This window comes from Periophthalmus magnuspinnatus, chromosome 1 (genome assembly GCF_009829125.3).
Source record: "Periophthalmus magnuspinnatus isolate fPerMag1 chromosome 1, fPerMag1.2.pri, whole genome shotgun sequence".
NCBI classification, from domain to species: Eukaryota; Metazoa; Chordata; class Actinopteri; order Gobiiformes; family Gobiidae; genus Periophthalmus; species Periophthalmus magnuspinnatus.
This window is the reverse complement of record NC_047126.1, coordinates 2,492,422-2,513,402: the sequence shown is the minus strand read 5'-3', so window position 1 is coordinate 2,513,402 and position 20,981 is coordinate 2,492,422. Positions and strand designations below refer to the sequence as shown.

Sequence of the window (20,981 nt, the reverse complement as noted above, 5' to 3'; positions counted from 1 at the left end):
TCTATCGTGACCAAAGGGTTTAGGCTGAAGTAAAAAAAGTACTTATAACGTCTAACCCATTTTAATAATAAAGCACAAGAATTCAAAGAAAAGCAGCATCAGTTCAACAACAAATGAATCAATATGTAACAAAAGAAAAACTACAAACCACGACAGTCACATGAATCACTCCTGAGTCCTGTAATGTTCATAAAGTCATGTTTTATACCTCTTTTTAAATGTTTCTATTGTGTAGGAGCTTTTTCATTTATCATCCAGGTTGTTCCACGCACTGACCCCTCGAACACAAACACAATGACGTTTTTTACTGGTTCTAGTCTTAATTTTTTTGAATAAACCTGGTTGTCTGAGATGATATTGACTCTGTTTGAATAACATCTATAAACAAAAGGTTATGATTATATTGATCATTTACCCTTATACATCATTACGGATCAAATCAGGTTGTAAGTGTTTGAGGTGGGTGAAAATCTTGTTCCTTTTTTATTTCAGAGACAATTCCTCTGATGTTCCATGATACAAATTTAAGGGAAGACATTTTGGGTTGAAAGCGTCATCTGTGTGGAATTATGATGTAGTGGTTGTGTTTTGAGTGTGTGTGTGTGCCTGTTGTGTGTGAGTGTGCAACATAGAACATACACTGAGAACACAGGGTCAGGTGTGTACAGGTACAGAGACATGTGGACAGTTCCTTTTTAGAAGAGCCATGGCGTTGAGGAAGAATCTCTGTATAACTGTCCTTCAATGTGTAGTTTGTCCACTCCCAGATGTGTGCGTTTATTGATTTTTCTGCTGTTCTTCCATATGGGGTATAGTATCTTTCTGCTGTCCTGTATTTTCCTGGGGTCATTAAGTCTGAATGTGGTGCCTTTTCCCTGTCTGCTGCTGCTTTTCACCAGCTCCTTGTGTTTGATGTGTTCAAACTTGGTCACTATGGGTCTGGGTTCTTTTTTTGAAGTGGGTCTGATTCCGTGTACTCTGTGGAATGCTATGTTGTGTCTTTGTTTTCCTGTTCTCTGGAGAATATGATGTTGTCCCTCATGCTCCGAGTTTGAAGGTCTAATATGGTTTCATTTAATGATCTGTTTTGTTGTTTGACCAGGTCTAGTTCCCTTTGAGAGATTTAACTGACGTTTTGAGTTCTGTATTAGACTGAACCACAGAAACTATTTGATCGTGAATGAAATCGAGGCTGTGACGCAGCTCCTTAATTTGATTGTGAAGCGCGGGTAACAGTCCCAGTTTGTTGTTGATGCTGTTGAGTAAACTGACCTGAATTTCAGTCGTTTCGAGGTCATCAGTGTCTGTGGCAGAGTCTGTTTTCTTGCGTTTGGGTCTCACGGCGTGTTCATGTTTTGCTGATGTTGATTGTAGTAGTTGTCAATATACAGCTCCAAGTCCGTTATAGTATCCACTTTTATGAGTCAGGATGGTGTGATTTTTTTTTTTTTTTTTTTTGCACAAAAAATTTCTTATTTTTATATGAAAACACTGCATGATAAAACTTGGATTACATTTTTCTTACACTTATATGAGTAAACTACAGTAAACTACAGTAAACTAGAGGAGATGTGTCAAATATCTCTAAGTATAAGATTTGTTCCTATTCACCTGCAGTGTCTGGCCTTAAAGTAAAGTATCAGTGAGTGCATTTGACCAAAGGAAACTACAGTAAACTACAGTAAACTACAGTAAACTACAGGAAACTACAGGAAACTGCAGTAAACTACAGTTGAATTTGCCCGTTATGAGAGTGTTTAACCTGAGTTCACTGTGACGGAGTTTGTGATCTGGCACTGGGATACAGGAGAATGGGAGGGCATCTGACACACAGAGATACAGGAGAATGGGAGGGCATCTGACACACAGATACAGGAGAATGGGAGGGCATCTGACACACAGATACAGGAGAATGAGAGGGCATCTGACACACAGATACAGGAGAATGGGAGGGCATCTGACACACCTTGTTACAGGAGTAGGCCCCTCCCTCTGCTGTTATTAGGAAATCAGACTGAACAAGGAAACACTCGCTCAGCGGCTTCAGACCCTCAACTGTCTGTGAACAGGTGAGTGCAGCAAGACACTTTACTACTACTACTACTATACTACTATACTACTACTGCTACTACTATACTACTACTGCTACTACTGCTACTACTACTACTACTACTGCTACTGCTACTGCTACTGCTACTGCTACTGCTGCATAAGATAATGTTTGTGTATTAGATTAAATTATTCTTGAGTTATTGTTAAGAACATTATAAAACAGTCACATTTATCTCAGTGTAAACACTGCACTTATTTAAACACAGTAGGCACAAGTTACACAGTATAAAGACTCAGTATGTAAAACTAAACCGGTCAAACCTGTAATACTTCATACATCAAATGTTCTTCTCTCAAACGTTTACTCTCCTGGGCGTGTTTAAAATGTCAACTTTGAACAAAATCAACTCTAAAAACATAATTCACAAATCTAATCTCACTGTACAGATAAAGATCTATTCAAGGTCCTGGTCTGATGACCTCCTGTGTTTGTAACATTTGATTCACTGCAGTTCTCCAATTCTGCAATTTTTAAAAATCTCAATGTTTGTCAAAAAGTTCATGGAGCTAACTAGAGGCACTGCTCTGTCTGAAGTTCTGTTACTCAAGTTAGACTGACAGTGTCTGTGTCCCTCAGTCAACTCAGGTTTAAATCTGTCACTGGACGTTTGGCTGATCCAAGTCTCTTCTTCAGTTCTGGTCAGATTACTGCTGGACACTGCCTTATATCTGTCTGAAGGGGGCGCTAACGACATTGACACTGGAAACAGTGTTAAGGAAGGATTCTCTTTCCGAACAAAAATATCTTTTTTATCTTCTTTAACCACTTGACATTGCGACGGCCCGCCCTCGTGTGTTTAATGATTAAAAAACCTGTGCCGCTCCGGCACACTCAAGCATAGAAGGCATAGAAGGTAAACAGCGCCCTCTACTGGGATTAAAGTGATTTAGCCACAGATCAAATTAAACCTGCCCAAATACAGAGCCGTTAAACTGCGATATCCCACTTTATGTACAACTAATCAGTGTCTCTGGTTTATAGACTATGAATGTAAAAATTATACTGTTACCTCTGTCTCTGTTATTACGTTATGTAGAAGCTACAACTGGGAAAAAAATCACCTCAAACCTTCTATTTGTCCATTGATATTCAAAGGGAAAGATTAATTCCTCACTTCATTCTATTTAAACAGAAATAAATGGCTAGCTAAAAATAAAACGAATTATTTCAGTGACGTCACATAAGATACGTTACGTAAGCGCACAGACAGAGGTTGAAGTTTGCTCCGTATCCCATTTCACCACAAAGGTACACGGAAAAGTCCCCTTCGTTCTCCGGGTCCTTCAAACGGCACTTTGAACTGTGCATGTGGCGAGACACGGTCACGTGGGTTTGACCCACAAACCCACGGTGCGACACTGTAATTGGTCCGGGTTACCGGAAGCTGTTATTGCCGACGGACAGGTGTGTACGTGACTGCAAACACGTCACACTGAGCTCCTTACTTTTCTTTTATCGCGCTGCATCACTTTGATTTATTTTGTCAGAGACAGAGAGAGACCTCATATTAACTCTCTAAGTGTCATTCATGTGTGTGTATAAATAAATGTGTACAATTATACACATTTATATATGTATATATATGTATAATGTCCCGCTCTGCAGCAACTTAAAAAAACTTTTTTTGAAGTGAAGACAGCGCTGGGACGAATGTCCATGTGTGTCCAATAGAAACGAGGCCCCAGTCAGACATGGAAGAAAACATTCCTTGACAATGCGGCTGTAACTTTCTCTCATTGAGAAATGTTTCTCTGCATCAGCCTGATGTCAGAATCTGAATCAGAATCCTTTTATTGCCATCTAGGAGCTTACTTTGTTGATAAAGTGCAACATAAAACACACTGAATAAATACAAATAAGGGCATGCACGAAGTTAAAAAAGATATGCTTAAAAAATCAAATCAAATACTAAGGTACTAATAAGGTAGAAAATATATACAACAGCAGCATCAGAACAACAGTGCAAACATGACTTATTAAAGTGGCCGGTCATAAAGTGTCCAGTTTTGTGCAAATATTATAAAGTGTTCATGAGAGAAATGGCAGAGGGGAAGAAACTGTTCTTATGACGAGAGGTTCTGGTCCTAATGGACCGTAGCCTCCTGCCAGAGGGAAGTGGCTCAAATAGTCCATGTCCAGGGTGAGAAGTGTCAGCTGCTATACGGCCTGCTCCCCCCGAGTCCTGGAGACGTACAGGTCCTGTAGAGATGGAAGGAGCAGCCAATCACCTTCTCAGTGAACCACACAGTGATGGAGGAGGTGAGGATGGACTCAATGATGGCTGTGTAAAACTGCACCATCATCTGGACCGGCAGCTTGCATTTCCTCAGCTGCTGCAGGTAGAACATCTTGTGCTGGGCTTTCTTGATGAGGGAGCTGATCGTCGGCTCCCACTTGAGATCCTGGGTGATGCAGGTGCCCGGGAAGTGGAAAGAGTCCACAGTGGTGATGGGGGAGTTCGTCAGGGGTGAGGGGGGCAGGGGGGCTGTGAACTTCCTGAAGTCCACAATCATCTCCACTGTCTTCTGGGCGTTAAGTTCCAGGTTGTTGCTGCTGCACCAGGACACCAGCTGGTCCACTTCCCTCCTGTAGGCAGACTCATCGCCGTCCGAGATGAGTCCGATGAGAGTGGTGTCATCCCCTTCACTTCATCCTTCAGTTGCTGGAGGATGAAGTGAAGGGCCAGGTTAATGGCATCGTCTACAGACCAATTGGCTCTGTAGGCAAACTGCAGAGGGTCCAGGAGGGGGGAGGTGAGGGACTTGAGGTGGTGCAGGACCAGGCGCTCAAATGACTTCATGACTACAGACGTCAGCGCCACAGGTCTGTAGTCATTAAGTCCAGTAATCCTGGGCTTCTTGGGGACGGGGACGATGGTAGACAGCTTGAAGCAGTCTGGGATGTGACATGACTCCAGGGAGGTGTTAAAAATGTCCGTGAAGACAGGAGCCAGTTCCTCAGCACAGTGTCTAAGGGTGGAAGGAGAGACACCATCCGGGCCCGCGGCCTTACGGAAGTTCTGCTTCCTGAAAAGTTTAGTCACGTCCTGCTCCAAAACTGTGAGGGCAGTGGGGGAAGAGGAGGGGTCCGAGGTGGGTTTGGAGGTAATGTCCATGATGGTAAAGGGGGGGGGGGGGGGTGCGACTTCAAAACTTGCATAAAAGCTATTTAACTTTTCTGCTAGTTGTTTGTTGTCCACAGCGGGAGGGGCTTTGGGCCTGTAGTTGGTGATTTGCCTAAGCCCTCTCCAGACAGAAGCAGAGTCGTTGGTGGAGAATTGCTGCTCCAGACGTGTATTGTATTTCGCTTTAGCCTTTTCCACCTCTTTGCTAAACGCATACTTGCAACGCCTGTAGCCGTCACTATCTTCTGCCCTGAAAGCCATCTCCTTTTCTCTCCTCAGATGTCTCAGTCTGGGTGTGAACCAGGGTTTGTCGTTGTTAAAAGTCACCCTGGTGCATGATGGAATGATGCTGTCCTCACAGAACTGAATGTATGATGTCACAGTGTCTGTGTCCTCATCCAAACTGTCTGTGGCCTTGAACACATCCCAGTCTGTAGTGTCCAAACACGTGCGAAGCTCCTCCACAGCCTCACTGGTCCACTTCTTAGAAGTCCTCACAGCAGGTTTGGAGAGTTTCAGCCGTTGTTTGTAAGCAGGGATGAGGTGAACCATGACGTGATCAGAGAATCCGAGAGCAACGGCTCTGTAGGCTCCACTGATCGTTGTGTAGCAGTGATCCAGCATCTTCTGCTCTCTTGTCGGGCATTTAATAAACTGTTTGTACTTGGGCAGTTCCGGGCTCAGATTTCCCTTATTAAAATCCCCCAGGATGATCAGTAAAGAGTCCGGGAAGGTTTGCTCCACATTCAGAATCTGCTCCGCGAGCACGCGCTGGGCCTCGTGCGTGTCCTCGTACAGTGGGATGTAAACAGCGGCCAGAATGAATTAAGTGAACTCACATGGAGAATAGAAAGGCCTACAGTTAATGAACAGATATTCCACAGTGGGAAAGCAGTGTTGGGATATCACAGTCATGTCCCACCCCCAGAGCCATATAACTCACCGTGATTGGTTTGTTCAGCTCTGCACACAACACTGTAAAGTGTCACATATCAAACTCGCCGCACTGACATTAAACTTTAATATTAAGGCGAGGGCCACAAATTCGGGGCCCCTGGGCCACAATTGGCCCACGGGCCGTGAGTCTGAGACCCCGGGCGTAGACACACTTCACAGTAACTCCACATCTGAGGCCTGTTGGTAGAAGCAGGTTTAGTTTAAGTTTGGGCTAAGTTCAGGTTTAGTTTGAAGAAACTCAGTTTTGTGCCTCTGAAAAGAGGTTTGGTTTAGTTCAGTGTGAATCACCATGGTAACAGACTCCACACGGCGACCTGCTCTGGACCAGGGTAAGATCTGGTTTAGAGTTAGAAAAACCAACATGGACCAATCAGCCGTGAGCACAGTGCCATTTATAAAACTGCACACAGCTCTGTCTTCACATTTTTAGTTTTATTTCACAAAAGTGGTGAAGGTTCCACAAGTAAAAGTCAGAACAGGCAAAGTAAATATTACATATGAAATATAAATAAATATATAATAATAAAAATACATGAAAACGTTGTGTTCAAATGGACTCTTCTGATTCCAGAACCTACAACATGGACCCACCTGGACCTGGCCCCGGGTCTGAACCCAGACCTGCTCCCAGCTCTGTGTCTCTGAAAAGTGACCGCTCCAAAGACAATCCTCTTTACTTTCGAGAGGCTCCTCCTGAAGACCAGAGGTAAGACGGTCATTTTAACAGGTCTTTTCACACTGACAGAGACTAAAGTGAGTAGGGCTGTTACTGTAGGCCTGCCTCCTCAGTCAGATCTTCTTTGTCCTGTGCTCCAGAGGGTCAGACTTACACAGACAGAAGTTTAAACTCCAGCAGAACACATGGGCTCCACCTCTCTACACTGGCCCTGAGGACTAGCACTGACAGGACACTCTCTCTGAGCTCAGAATGAGCTCGAGAGGGGCCAGATCGGTGAGAACGTAAATGGCTTCTCAAGAGTCCTGAAGGTTAAATGTCATGATGTAATACTTTTATGAAACAGTTGACGACTCTGCTGTTTTCATTCAAATATCCCCTGCAGCTCAGTATTGAAACTTAACATTTCTAAAAACACAACTTTCATTGTGAAGAGTTTTGAGGTTTTGGCTGTGGGAACTTCATTCCATAACATGTTCCCGACGCAGTCGTGACATCATAGCAAGTCAGACACTGATCTAACCCGGCGCCTTCAGATCAATGTCATCCACCCATTTATCACTTACACAGTTTATATTCCACGAGGACATTTGATGGAACCAATCTCAAAAATGAAGTTTGTCCAAAACGTTCTGACTGAAGTATCTGGTGCAGTTTGGAAAAACGTTTGAAATCAGGAAACGACTCTTCACTTTTTATCTGTACAAAATATAAAGCCATAAAATCTAATGTTTTTCCAAACTGCACATGCCCAGTGTTTAAAAAAATACAAAACAAAATTAGTGGAATGGAGATACAAATGTTTTTGTTGTTTTTGTTCATGAAATTACTCTTGAAGTCATGTTCTGTTTTTGCTTTTTAACAAGAAATAAATAAGATCTTCTAAACAAGAGACATCTCTGTATGTTCTGTTCAAATGGACTCTTCTGATTCCAGCTCCTACAACATGGACCCACCTGGACCTGGCCCCGGGTCTAAACCCAGACCTGCTCCCAGCTCTGTGTCTCTGAAAAGTGACCGCTCCAAAGACAATCCTATTTACTTTAGAGAGGCTCCTCCTGAAGACCAGAGGTAAGACCTGCTTAATCCAGAGCTCTGGACATGTTCTCAGGACAGCGCCACCTGCTGCTCGTCCTTCATCAGTGCAAACAGTGATCCTGTGTTTGAATGGAGCTACTCTCAGTGTGAGACAGATGAGTTCAGGTGGGACAGGATCACAGGGTCTTCTACAGATTGTACAGAGGTCTCAGAGAATCAGCTGTTCTGAACCTGCCCTGAATTCACCATCAGAGTGAAACAACTGTCCTACAGGAGATGATGAATTTGACTTTTTTCAAGTGCATTTAACCAAAGATCAGCCTTTCTAACATATTTTACCAGCAGCACCCATAGTCTTTAGACCTGAGGCTCAAGTGTTTGTCCATCAGACCTGATGATATAAATTGTCCCAAAGGCAGCTGGTCCCTGCTCAGAGGGACTCTCCTGTTCACTGTCTCTGTGTGTGGACCTCCTGTACACCCTTGTATTCAGCCCCACTGTGGTGCAAATATAAGAAGGCCACACTGCAAAAGCTCAAAGGATCTTCTACTGATGCCCTCAGAATGCTGCTGGAAAAGCCCAGGGCCAGTAGTGCCAGTCTCCTGTTGTGTCTGGGGTGAACACTTTTCAGGCTCTCATGACAAACCTGATGTTTACATGTGTGTCCTGAGCGTGTGAACTCTGTGGTGGTGATGCTGGTCCCAGGTTTAGTGCTGTGCAGAACCACTGCTCTTTATGGAGACACTGAGCTGTCTTTATGACCCAGTTTGACTCTTGTCTCCTGTTCTTTTATGGACCATGAGTGTGGAACAAATACATGATGATGCATTTATTGTTTTTTACAGGGAGCCAGGCCAAAAGGAGCAGCTGGACGCCATATTCAGGGTGAGTACCCCACGAGCGCAGCGTGTGTGGGGTTCTCGGGGTGTTCCTCAGGTACTCTCTTTGACTAAAACTCTTCTCTTATTGTTCTGTTCCAGCGTCTGGAGGAGCAGGTCCTGAGGTTTGTCCAACAGCAGCTCCAGAGGCTCCACAGGCTCCTGGCCTCAGATTACCCAGAATGCACCGAGAGTGAGGAGAAGGAGAGCAGAGAGGTTCTGAACATCACCCTGGACTTCCTGAAGAGGATGGACCAGGAGCATCTGGCCCAGCGCCTGTTCCACAGTAAGAACCTCCAGATGCCCTCCTTGTCTGTCAGATGCCCTCCCGTATGAATTATTACATGTTTAACATTATAACTCTTCCGTCTTTAAAGGGAGTAAAGTTGGATTCAGCGATAAACTGAAGTCTGATCTGCAACAGAGGTTCAGCCGTGCGTTTGAGGGCGTGGCTAAAGCAGGAGACTTCGCCCCCCTGACCCAGATCTACACAGAGCTCTATATCACAGAGGGCGGAGCCTCAGAGGTCAACCAGGAACATGAGGTCAGACACATGGAGACCACGTCCAGGAGACCGGCCGCTCCAGAGACCACCATCACATGTGAAGACATCTTTAAACCCCGCCCACACTCACCAGAGCCAATCAGAGCAGTGCTGACGAAGGGCGTGGCCGGCGTGGGGAAAACCGTGCTGACTCAGAAGTTGAGTCTGGACTGGGCTGAAGGCCACGCCCACCAGGACCTCCAGCTGCTGTTCCCGTTCACTTTCAGAGAGCTCAATGTGCTCAGAGACACACAGTTCAGCCTGGTGGGACTGCTGCACCACTTCTTCAGTCCATCCAAAGATCTGTGCAGCTTCCAACAGCTCCAGGTGCTCTTCATCTTTGACGGTCTGGACGAGTGCAGACCTCCTCTGGACTTCAGCAGAACCCGAGTCCTGACCGACCCCACAGAGTCGGCCTCAGTGCACGTGCTGCTGGTAAACCTCATCAGGGGGAGTCTGCTTCCCTCCGCTCGCCTCTGGATAACCACGCGCCCCGCCGCGGCCAATCAGATCCCTGCTGAGTGCGTCTCCATGGTGACAGAGGTGCGAGGGTTCACCGACCTGCAGAAGGAGCAGTACTTCATGAAGAGGTTCAGAGAACAGGCCACAGCCGTCATCTCCCACATCAAGAACATCCGTAGCCTCTACATCATGAGTCACATTCCGATCTTCTGCTGGATCCTCTCCACAGTTCTACAGAAGCTTCTAGAACAAACGGAGGAACCAGAGCTGCCCCGGACCCTCACACAGATGTACGTCCACTTCTTGGTGGTGCAGGCCAAAGTCCAGAACATCAAGTATCACCAGGCATCAGGGACGGACCTTCACTGGACTCCAGAGATCAGGGAGATGGTGCTGTCTCTGGGAAAACTGGCCTTTGAGCAGCTGCAGAAAGGAAACCTGATCTTCTACGAGTGTGACCTGAGCGAGTGTGGGCTGGACGCTGCAGCGGCCTCAGTGTACTCTGGAGTGTTCACACAGGTCTTTAGAGAGGAGCCAGGCCTGTACCAGGACAAGGTCTACTGCTTCATCCATCTGAGTGTGCAGGAGATTCTGGCTGCTCTTCACGTCCATCACACCTTCTTCAGCTCTGGAGAGAACCTGCTGGAGCCACAACACTCCTCTGAGAGTCCAGAGAGAGACCTGGAGACCTTCTACCGCTCTGCTGTGGACCAGGCCTTACACAGTCCAAATGGACACCTGGACCTGTTCCTGCGCTTCCTCCTGGGACTGTCTCTGCCGACCAATCAGAGGCTGCTGCAGGGTCTGCTGACTCACACAGGAAGTGACCGGACCAATGAGGAGACAGTAAAGTACATCAAACAGAAGCTGAATGATGAGGGTCTGTCTGCAGAGAGAAAACTGAACCTGCTCCACTGTCTGAACGAGATGAACGACCTCAGTCTGGTGAAGGAGATACAGATGTACATGAGAGGAGGAGATCTCTCTTATAGAGACATGTCTCCTGCTGATTGGTCGGCTGTGTCCTTCCTCTTACTGTCCTCAGTCCTGGAGGAGTTTGACCTGAGGAAATACCAAGCCTCAGAGAGAGGTCTCCTGGGTCTGCTGCCGGTGATCAGAGCCTCCACCAAAGCCCTGTGAGTCCACACTGTATTTAAACTTTATTTTGGGGGGACAGTGGCTCAGTGGTCAGAGCAGTGGTCAGAGGATCGATTCCTGCTCGGGACAAGTTCTGTTGTTGTGTCCTTAGGTAAGACACAACCACACCCACCTTGTGTAGTGTGAAAGTGGTGTGTGAGTGATTGTTGTGGTCAGAGGCCGACGGTGCAGCTTCTGTCTGTCTGCCCCAGGGCAGCTGTGGCTACAATAGTAGTTTACCACCACCGAGTGTGGAGTGAATGAATGACTATTGTGTAGCACTTTGAGACGTCTGTAAAGCATCATTATTAAACTCTTGTGTGGTGGTTCTACTCTCTAATGTCCCTCTCTGTCCTCAGTCTTTGTGGCTGTGGACTGTCCCCTCACAGCTGTGGTCCTCTGGCCTCAGTCCTCAGCTCCTCCAGTCTCACACACCTGGACCTCAGTCACAATGACCTCCAGGACTCAGGAGTGGAGCTGCTGTGTTCTGGACTGAAGAGCACCCCCTGCAGACTGGAGACGCTCAGGTGAGACGCTCCTGTATCCACTATAGTATTTTTAGTTTGTTGGGATATTGTTTTTGGCAAGCTAATATATGCTAAACTCGGCACTAGTTTTGAATTTAGTGCATTTTAATGGTACACAGGACAGATAAAGTTTCGGCAAAACTCACCACAGAGTAAATAAGTGTGAAAAATAAGGCTTAAAACTGAGTAGTAACTGTCCAGTCCAGACGCCAGTTGCACAGACACAGTGAGAGTGGAGTGGAAGGGCGGAGGAGCAGACAGGTATGGAGCTAAACCAGTGATTTATTGGTCAACCAATTGGGGGTGAGCAAATCAGAGATGAACATTGACCATGATGCACTCTGCCCCCTTGTGTGCACATGAGTGTAATGCTGTGTCTTTAGGTTGTCTGGATGTCTGGTCTCACAGAGGGGCGGAGCTGCTCTGGCCTCAGCTCTGAGCTCCGCCCCCTCCCATCTGAGAGAGTTAGACCTGAGCTACAACCATCCAGGACCCTCAGCCGAGCTCCTGACCGCTCTACAGGACCAGCGCCCCCTGCTGTCTGTCAGGTGAGACCACCCCCTGCTCTATTGGTGTTGGTCCTGGTCTCTGGTCTCTCTGGTCTCTCTGGTCTCTGGTCTCTGGTGTTTCTGGTCTCTCTGGTCTCTCTGGTCTCTCTGGTCGCTCTGGTCGCTCTGGTCGCTCTGGTCGCTCTGGTCGCTCTGGTCGCTCTGGTCGCTCTGGTGTCTCCGGTGTCTCCGGTGTCTCCGGTGTCTCCGGTGTCTCCGGTGTCTCCGGTGTCTCCGGTCGCTCTGGTCGCTCTGGTCGCTCTGGTCTCGTCTAAACTGGACTTGTGTGTTTCAGGCTGGATCCTGCTGGAGAGCGCTGGATGCTTCCAGGTCTGATGAAGTGTGAGTCTTTTATTTCATTCACACAGTAAAGTGCTTATAACAGCTCATAGCATTATATTTATTATGTTTAACAACTCTCAAAGACACATCCTTCCTCTCCACACACAACTTGATCCACTTGGATTCCATTTTGATTATATTATGTTGGTAAAGTCGTGAGTTGCTAATAATGATGATCTTTCCTCACAAACAGTTGTTACTGTGTCATCACGGCTCACGTAAATGCAGCTTGTGAACGAGTTCCTTTGTTTATTTATGTGGAACCCGTTAGCTGGAAGCAGTGCAGTCAGCTCGTCTTCATGGGTCCAGTACAATTAAAATCTATTTCTCCAACGTCTTTCTTAAGACACTAACTTTATTTATAAAATAATCATTGAAAATATCCGTAATATCTTTGAGAAACCACAGTTCATTTATCCACAAGGCCGGGGAACGAGGGTGCTTCATAGCATAGTGTCCGAAATAACATAGTTCATAAATCCAGAGTAGCTGGGGAGTGTGGGTGCAAGTCCGTGAGCGCGGAGAGACACAAGTGCACGACAAGGTAAGACACAAGACCATACCAGGGTGGAGGTGCGGTTGCTGGGGGAGTCCGGAGCTGGATCTTGGGCGGAGATCTGGAGCAGAGCAAAAAAGTTCCAATAAGACAAGAGTGTACAAGAAAGGATCAAAGTACTAAGCCATGAGCATAATCACGTGAAACACGTGGACGTTCCGGCGCTGAGTGTCTGGTCCTGACTCCCTTTATCCACGGTGGGTGGTGTTGATTGCGTTGATGGGAAGCAGGTGCGCGCAGGAGGAGTCAGGACTCCGCCCAGCTCCGGAGACAGGCAGGTGAGGGAGGGGGGAGCGAGAACACAAGGACAGCAACACAGGGATCACGACAGTACCCCCCCCAAGGGACACCTCCCGGTGGACCCCCAGGCTTATCCGGGTGAGCGAGGTGAAAGTCCCTCACCAGGTTAGGGTCCAGGATGTGCGCCCTGGGCACCCACGAGCACTCCTCAGGTCCATATCCCTCCCAATCGGCCAGGTATTGGAGCCCCCTCCCCCTCGGACATCCATGAGCCGCCGGACGGAGAAGGCTGGGTGGCCGTCGACGAGTAGGGCGGGAGGAAGGCACAGGTCACTGGTGCGGACAGACTTGATCTGGGAGACGTGGAACGTGGGATGAATGCGAAGGGACGGGGGAAGCTGAAGTTGAACTGCGGAGTCATTGATAAGTTTACAGATCTTGAATGGGCCGAGGAAACGTGGCGAGAGCTTACGTGAGTCAGTTTTTAGTGGGATATTCTTGGCGGATAACCATACCGACTGGCCAGGTGCGTACTTGGGAGCAGGGATGCGACGGCGGTCGGCCACTCTCTTGGTGCAGGCCCCAGACTTAAGGAGTGCGGCCCGAGTCTTCCTCCAGACCCGACGGCAGTGCTGGAGGTGGTGCTGGACAGATGGCACTGCCAGGTCTTTCTCCTCGGAGGGGAACAGTGGTGGTTGATATCCCAGCGAGGCCTGAAACAGAGAAACTACCATGGCGGAACTCACCAGAGCGTTGTGGGAGTATTCAATCCACGGGAGATAGGTACTCCAGGCGGACGGGTTGGCAGAAACCACACAGCAAAGAGCCCTCTCCAGGTCCTGGTTAGTGCGCTCGGTCTGTCCGTTGGATTCCGGATGAAACCCAGAGGTGAGGCTAACTGAAGCCCCCAGCCCCTCACAAAAGGAGCGCCAGACCTGGGAGGTGAATTGGGTCCCCCTGTTGGACACAATGTCTAGAGGGATGCCGTGAAGGCGAAAAACGTGGTTAGTAAGGTGGTCAGCCGTCTCCTTGGCTGTCGGGAGCTTGGGCAAGGCAACGAAGTGAGCTGCCTTAGAAAAACAGTCCACAATGGTTAAAATTATGGTGTTACCCTGGGATGGGGGAAGGCCGGTCACGAAATCCACTGCCACGTGAGACCAAGGTCGACTTGGGACAGGAAGCGGATGCAGCAGACCAGACGGGGGCGAGTGGGAGGACTTCCCCCGGGCACACACTTGACAAGCGGTGACATAGGCCCTGGTATCTCTGTCCATAGCAGGCCACCAGAAATGTTGCCGAAGCAGAGAAAGAGTGCGGGAAGCTCCGGGGTGGCAGGCAAAACGGGATCCATGAGTCCATTGCAGTACCTGAGAGCGGACAGAATTGGGGACAAATAATGTGCCGGGGGGAGCGTTACCTGGGTTGGGGAAATCTCCCTGGGCCTCCCGCACCAAGTCCTCAATCTCCCAGTGGAGGGCAGCAACCACACGGGACGAGGGGAGGATGGCCTCCGGAGCGGAGCTTGCTTCCTCTTGAGCAAACTGGCGGGAGAGGGCGTCCGGCTTCACATTACGGGTCCCCGGGCGGTAAGTGAGGGTAAAGTTAAAACGACTAAAAACAAGGACCAGCGGGCTTGGCGAGAGTTAAGACGTTTAGCAGATTGAATGTACGAAAGTTTCTTATGATCTGTCCATACCAGAAACGGTAGCTCCGCCCCCTCCAGCCAGTGCCGCCACTCCTCCAGGGCCAGCTTGACGGCGAGCAGCTCGCGATCCCCCACGTCATAGTTGGCCTCCGCTGGGGACAACCACCGGGAGAAGAAGGCACAGGGGAATAACCGATCGTGGGGGTCGAACATCTGGGAAAGGACCGCCCCTACCCTGGTGTCGGAGGCGTCCACTTCTACAATGAACTGCCGAGAGGGGTCAGGCTGGTGCAAGATAGGAGCCGAAGTAAACAGTCTTAAGTTTTTCAAAGGCCGGCTGAGCCTCCAGGGACCAAGTGAAAGGTTGGGCAGGGGATGTGAGTCTAGTGAGAGGGGAAATGACTCGGCTAAAGTCTCTGATAAACCTTCTGTAAAAGTTTGCAAAGCCTATTAATCTCTGTAGTTGTTTTCAGTTAGTAGGGGTTGGCCAGTCCCTCACGACTTTAATCTTCTCCGGGTCTGCCTTGACCTGGCCCCGCCCCACTATGAACCCCAGGAAACTAAACTGGTCAGCATGAAACTCACACTTTTCGGCCTTGACAAAAAGCTTGTTCTCCAACAGCCCTTGCAACACCTGGTGGACGTGCTGTCTGTGCTCCTGCAACAACCTGGAAAAGATTAGAATATCATCCAAATATACAAAAACAAACTGATTAAGAAAATCGCGGAGAACATCATTAATTAGGGCTTGGAACACTGCGGGGGCATTTGTGAGTCCGAAGGGCATAACCAAATATTCAAAATGTCCAATGGGGGTTTTAAAGGCCGTTTTCCACTCATCCCCCTCCCTCACCTGCACCAAATATAAGCATTACGTAAGTCTAATTTAGAAAATATAGTGGCGCCGTGGAGAGGGGTAAAAGCAGAGTCAATAAGGGGAAGTGGATACTTATTTTTCACAGTAATGTCATTTAGGCCTCTATAATCTATACATGGGCGAAGGGTCTTGTCTTTCTTGGCCACGAAGAAAAACCCCGCCCCCACAGGGGAGGAGGAAGGGTGGATAATTCCTGCGGCCACAGAGTCCCGAATATACCACTCCATAGTCTCTCTCTCGGGCTGGGACAGGTTGTAGAGGCGGCTAGTGGGTAAGGAGGCCCCGGGCCAGGTCAATGGCACAGTCGTAGGGACAGTGAGGAGGCAGAGAGAGGGCCCCGTCCTTACTGAAGACGTCCCGCAGGTCGTGATACTCCTCCGGAACCAGGGACAGGTCAAGCACCTTCGGGACTGGATCACTGGACAGGGAAGCTCCCTCCGCAGGAGACCAGGCCAACCGTAAACACCCCGCATGGCAGGCGGAACTCCACCCCGCAATCTTACCCCGGGCCCAGTCAATGACCAGGTTGTGGGCCCTTAGCCAGGGGTAGCCCAGAACCAATGGTGAGGAAGGGGTGGCGACGACATAGAACCTACGGGTTTCATGGTGGTTCCCAGACAAAAGCATAGTAATAGGTTCCGTAACATGAGTGACTCGGGCTAAAAGCAAACCGTTGAGGGCACGAGCAGTGAGGGGGCGATCCAGAGGTTCCAGGCTGATTCCCCACTGCTCTGCCAACTGCCGATCAATAAAGTCTTCTTCGGCCCCGGAGTCCACCAGAGCCTGGACAGACAAGGTCTTAGAGCGGAGGCAGAGCGTAGCCGGGAGCAGAAGTCTATTGCTTTGGGCTGGGATGTGTGACTGTGCCCTTCCTTTTGGCCGAGCTGGGCAGGAGGTGACAAAATGCCCCCTAACTCCGCAGTAGAAGCACTCCCCCGCCTCGCAGCGCTGCACACGCTCCTCGGCAGATAGGCACGCTCTCCCGATTTGCATGGGCTCCTCCGCAGCCGGTGATGGGAGGCGGGCCACGGTCCGCACAGGGGAACGACGGGTCTCCCGTCGACACGCCCGTAGTCGATGGTCTATGCGGTTGGCCAGCGTGATAAGGGCTCTCAGGTCGGAGGGCTCATCTCGTGCGGCTAATTCGTCCTTTAACAAGTCATTCAGTCCTCTTGAAAACACAGCCTTAAGCGCACTATCCGACCAGTCAACTTCAGCAGCCAATGTCCAAAATTCAATAGTGAAATCCGCCACAGACCTGGACCCCTGGGTTAAGCCTAGCAGGCGGGAGGCGGCGTTAGCTTGATAGTGGGGGTGACTAAAAACCAACTTAAACTCATTCAAAAAAGTCCCGAAGTCTGTACTGTCCAAGGCACAATGGGAAAATTTAGCCTCCACCCACTGGAGCGCCTTTCCCCTGAGCAGCCCACAGATGTAACGTATCTTGGCCGCATTAGATGGGAAACGGGCTGGGTGCTGAAAGACGGACAGGCACTGGAAAAGAAAACCCCGGCAGAGGCCGGGCTGACCTGCATAAGGCTCCGGGTCGGTGCTTCTCGATTCCGGAGGACCGGGCAGCGGAGCGGTTCCACCGGTGGCGGCAGCGGTGGGGGGTAGGTGCGCGAGCAGCGTAGCGACGTGACTCCCGAGCTGCGACACCTGCTGAGCGAGGGACTGATTGTGCTCCAGCAGGGACCGGATAGTTTGTTCGTGCTGCCCGAGCACGTCACCGTGGTGAGTAAACGCCTGCTGAAGCATAGGATCTGGTTTTGAGTCCGCTTGGTCCATTTCTGGCCGGAAAGTTCTGTCGTAACCAGCGGGGCATAGGGACCAAAGGTGCGAGACTCACGAAATTTTAACAGTGTTTTTATTCACAAAAAGTGTTCCTAGAAACCACAGTTCATTTATCCACAAGGCCGGGGAACGAGGGTGCTTCATAGCATAGTGTCCGAAATAACATAGTTCATAAATCCAGAGTAGCTGGGGAGCGTGGGTGCAGGTCCGTGAGCGCGGAGAGGCACAAGTGCACGACAAGGTAAGACACAAGACCATACCAGGGCGGAGGTGCGGTTGCTGGGGGAGTCCGGAGCTGGTTCTCGGACGGAGATCTGGAGCAGAGCAAAAAAGTTCCAATAAGACAAGAGTGTACAAGAAAGGATCAAAGTACTAAGCCATGAGCATAATCACGTGAAACACGTGGACGTTCCGGCGCTGAGTGTCTGGTCCTGACTCCTTTTATCCACGGTGGGTGGTGTTGATCGCGTTGATGGGAAGCAGGTGCGCGCAGGAGGAGTCAGGACTCCGCCCAGCTCCGGAGACAGGCAGGTGAGGGAGGGGGGAGCGAGAACACAAGGACAGCAAAACAGGGATCACGACAGCTTCATCATATTCTTCAGTGTTAAGTCAGTGCACTTTGCTTCTGTTTGTTTCCTTTTTCCCTGGTGCATATTTGTCTACAATGCCCAAAAATGAGCTCATAAAAGTGTCTAAAGAAATCTTGACTTTGTGTCTCTTAGACACAAATCAACCTCACTCACTTCTCTTACAATGTTATCACGAGCACATGCTTTATAAAACCTTTTGTATTTCAAATGTGCCTTCACTTTAGGGACTTTAACTGTCTTTGTGACTGCCATGAGTTTATGGAGGCTGAATCCAACAGGTACTGACTTAAAGTCTTTACTGTGGAACATTAGTGCAGATGTGGTCACTACATGGGACTGCTGGAAAGTCGAGGTTGTTGGGAAAATTCTTGTATGAAGATGAACAGTTTGAGTTGACACTTAACATCTGAAGCTTTGTCACAGATTTGACCTAAACATGTCAGAGCTTGTGCTTGAGTCACACATTACTTCATAATCATAACTATATTGGTGCTAACGCTGCAAAGACACAGGAACTGACCAATTCACAACAAGCTGCTATTTGTCTACTGCTGCTACTACTCAGAGACTGGCTCCATCTGGATTAACTTCTTAATGGAGTTATTTTTACCAGTAATGAGTAATCTAACTAATGACTCTTTCCTCTGTAATGTCGTTATAATTACTGTCAGTGTAATGGGGCTCGTTATTTTAATGTGAGTCTGAGCAGGTCACAGATCAGACTCTCTCGTCTCAGAGGAGCTGTGAGGTTTTCCCTTTGTTTTGGGAAGTGAACAAGACGAGACGAGGGGTTAGAGACAGTGATTGGCTAAAACAGAGATTGACTGAAGGTCAATCAGAAGCGGCGCTAGGCGACCGTAAAGACTTTCCCTGGATTTTATTGGTTTAGAGCTGCACGAGGTCGAGTACTCGCTGTTTTCGACATGAGGAAATATGCAGATTCTTGTGGATTTTATGGATAAACGTGGTTATTTGGCGACTCTTTGTGACGGGAAATCACATCCAATGAACCAAGGACGTGCATCACTTCCTCTGAGACAGCGGGTTTTTCCAACTCAGTGTCTCATATAATTGAGTGTGTGAGTTTATAGAGGCAGCTGCGGGAAACACTAAAACTCTGCCCATCAGACAACGGCTTAAGTACAGAGTGAAATATTGTCATTTAGAGCACGTGAACTTGAGCAAAACACCTTTGACCATTTTGGTTAGAAGTGGGATTTTCGGCTCTTATATGGGATCCAAATCTTTTGGATCCATTTATTTCAAAGAGCCGTTAAAAAGACTGACTCTTTTACTATTTATTTATAATGATGCATAGGCTAAATAAAGCATTTCACTACATTATTATTATTATTATTAGTAGTAGTAGTCGTAGTAGTAGTAGTAGTAGTATTAATATTATTAGTATTATTTTACCTCATTTACACAATATAAATATGTTTATTATATTTCAAATACATCTAGTTTTACTTTTGCTCACAAACGTCTGCTGGTGAAAGAGTTAAATAGTTTTCATGACAGGTACGATCCCACTAAACGTACAAACAATTACAACAAAATAATAAGATGAAATGTTTTGTGTTTCAGACTCCTGTGAGTTCTCTCTGGACACAAACACAGCTCACAGACGTCTCCTTCTGTCTGAGGACAATCGGACTGTGACACATGTGAAGGAGGAGCAGGAGTATCCAGATCATGAGGACAGGTTCACAGACTACCCCCAAGTCCTGAGCTGCACTGGCCTGAGGGGGCGCTGTTACTGGGAGGTGGACTGGAGCAGGAGGGTTTATATAACAGTGAGTTACAGAGGGATCAGACGGAGCGGAGAGGAGAGTGGGTTTGGTAACGATGATCAGTCCTGGAGTCTGGGGATCAGTGATTATGGAGAGTATCATGTGTATCACAACAGAAACTCAACACTACTGCACCGCTTCGCAGAGATAGGGGGCGTGTCCTCTGGCAGAGGGGGCGTGTCTTCTGGTAGAGTGGGCGTGTTCCTGGACTCTGAGGCTGGAGCTCTGTCCTTCTATGACGTCTCCTCTGATGGAGAACTGTTCCACCTCTGGACCTTCTCCTCGTTCTTCTCTGAGCCTCTGTTCTCTGGGTTTGGACTGAGGGATGAAGGTTCCTCTGTGACTCTGGTGAAAGAGACGAGACAATGAACTAAACACAAGAGAAACTGTATTTGTCCCACGATGAGACAGAACAATGAGAACAACAGATATGCAAGAGAAATAAAACAAAATGGAGCTTAAATGTAACAGTTTAAATTTGACTTTGAATCAAATTAAGACACAAAATAAAGTAAATGAGCGACAGGAAAGTAGAGTTGTAGTTCTTTACTTTGGCTCCAGACTGTTTTGGACCAGTGGATAAAGGTGAGCTGGTTTTTCTGTAGTTTCTCACTTAAAGAGGAGGTATTTACTTCTATGGGGTATTAAAGAGGAGGTATTTACTTCTATGGGGTATTAAAGAGGAGCTATTTATTTCTATGGGGTATTAAAGAGGAGGTATTTACTTCTGTGGGATATTAAAGGGGGTATTTTCAGGTTGGGTTTGATGGTTTGAGGGGGTCAGTCTCTAATGTCTCTGCTGCACTGAGGAGTGAAGCAGTTTAAATGAGGCTGAAACAATCACTGCAACTTCAAAGTTCGACACATCCAGGTCTGAAATGATTCAAATGATTCTCATGAAGGTGTGTGGAGTTTAAAAACACAGTGTATCACTTCCTGTATCACCACATGATGACATCACAAGGTGGAACAGAGTGTTTTCAGTTTGAGAGAAGAACTCAGCTCTACTCAACTCTAAATCTGCAGGTTTGTGTGTTAAACATGTGACAATGAAACAAAACACAACTCCAGGTCTGTTTGTGATGAGGAAACCAAACTTCTGACTGGTGGTGCACAATTCAAGAATAAACACCATCAGAT

At 48.0% G+C, this 20,981-nt stretch overlaps 1 protein-coding gene across 1 annotated transcript; it reads left to right on the top strand.

Annotated features, from left to right (window-relative positions):
- Window positions 1-2,000: 2,000 nt before the first annotated feature.
- LOC129456411 (NLR family CARD domain-containing protein 3-like) lies at window positions 2,001-20,309 on the top strand. The gene is made up of 10 exons (XM_055223231.1): window positions 2,001-2,069; window positions 6,766-6,900; window positions 7,807-7,941; window positions 8,754-8,793; window positions 8,889-9,072; window positions 9,164-10,928; window positions 11,289-11,456; window positions 11,840-12,004; window positions 12,300-12,346; window positions 19,636-20,309. Exons 2-10 carry the CDS (start codon window positions 6,776-6,778, stop codon window positions 20,208-20,210), a joined length of 3,204 nt encoding a protein of 1,067 aa, XP_055079206.1. The 5' UTR covers window positions 2,001-2,069; window positions 6,766-6,775; the 3' UTR covers window positions 20,211-20,309.
- The last annotated feature ends 672 nt before the right edge of the window (window positions 20,310-20,981 follow it).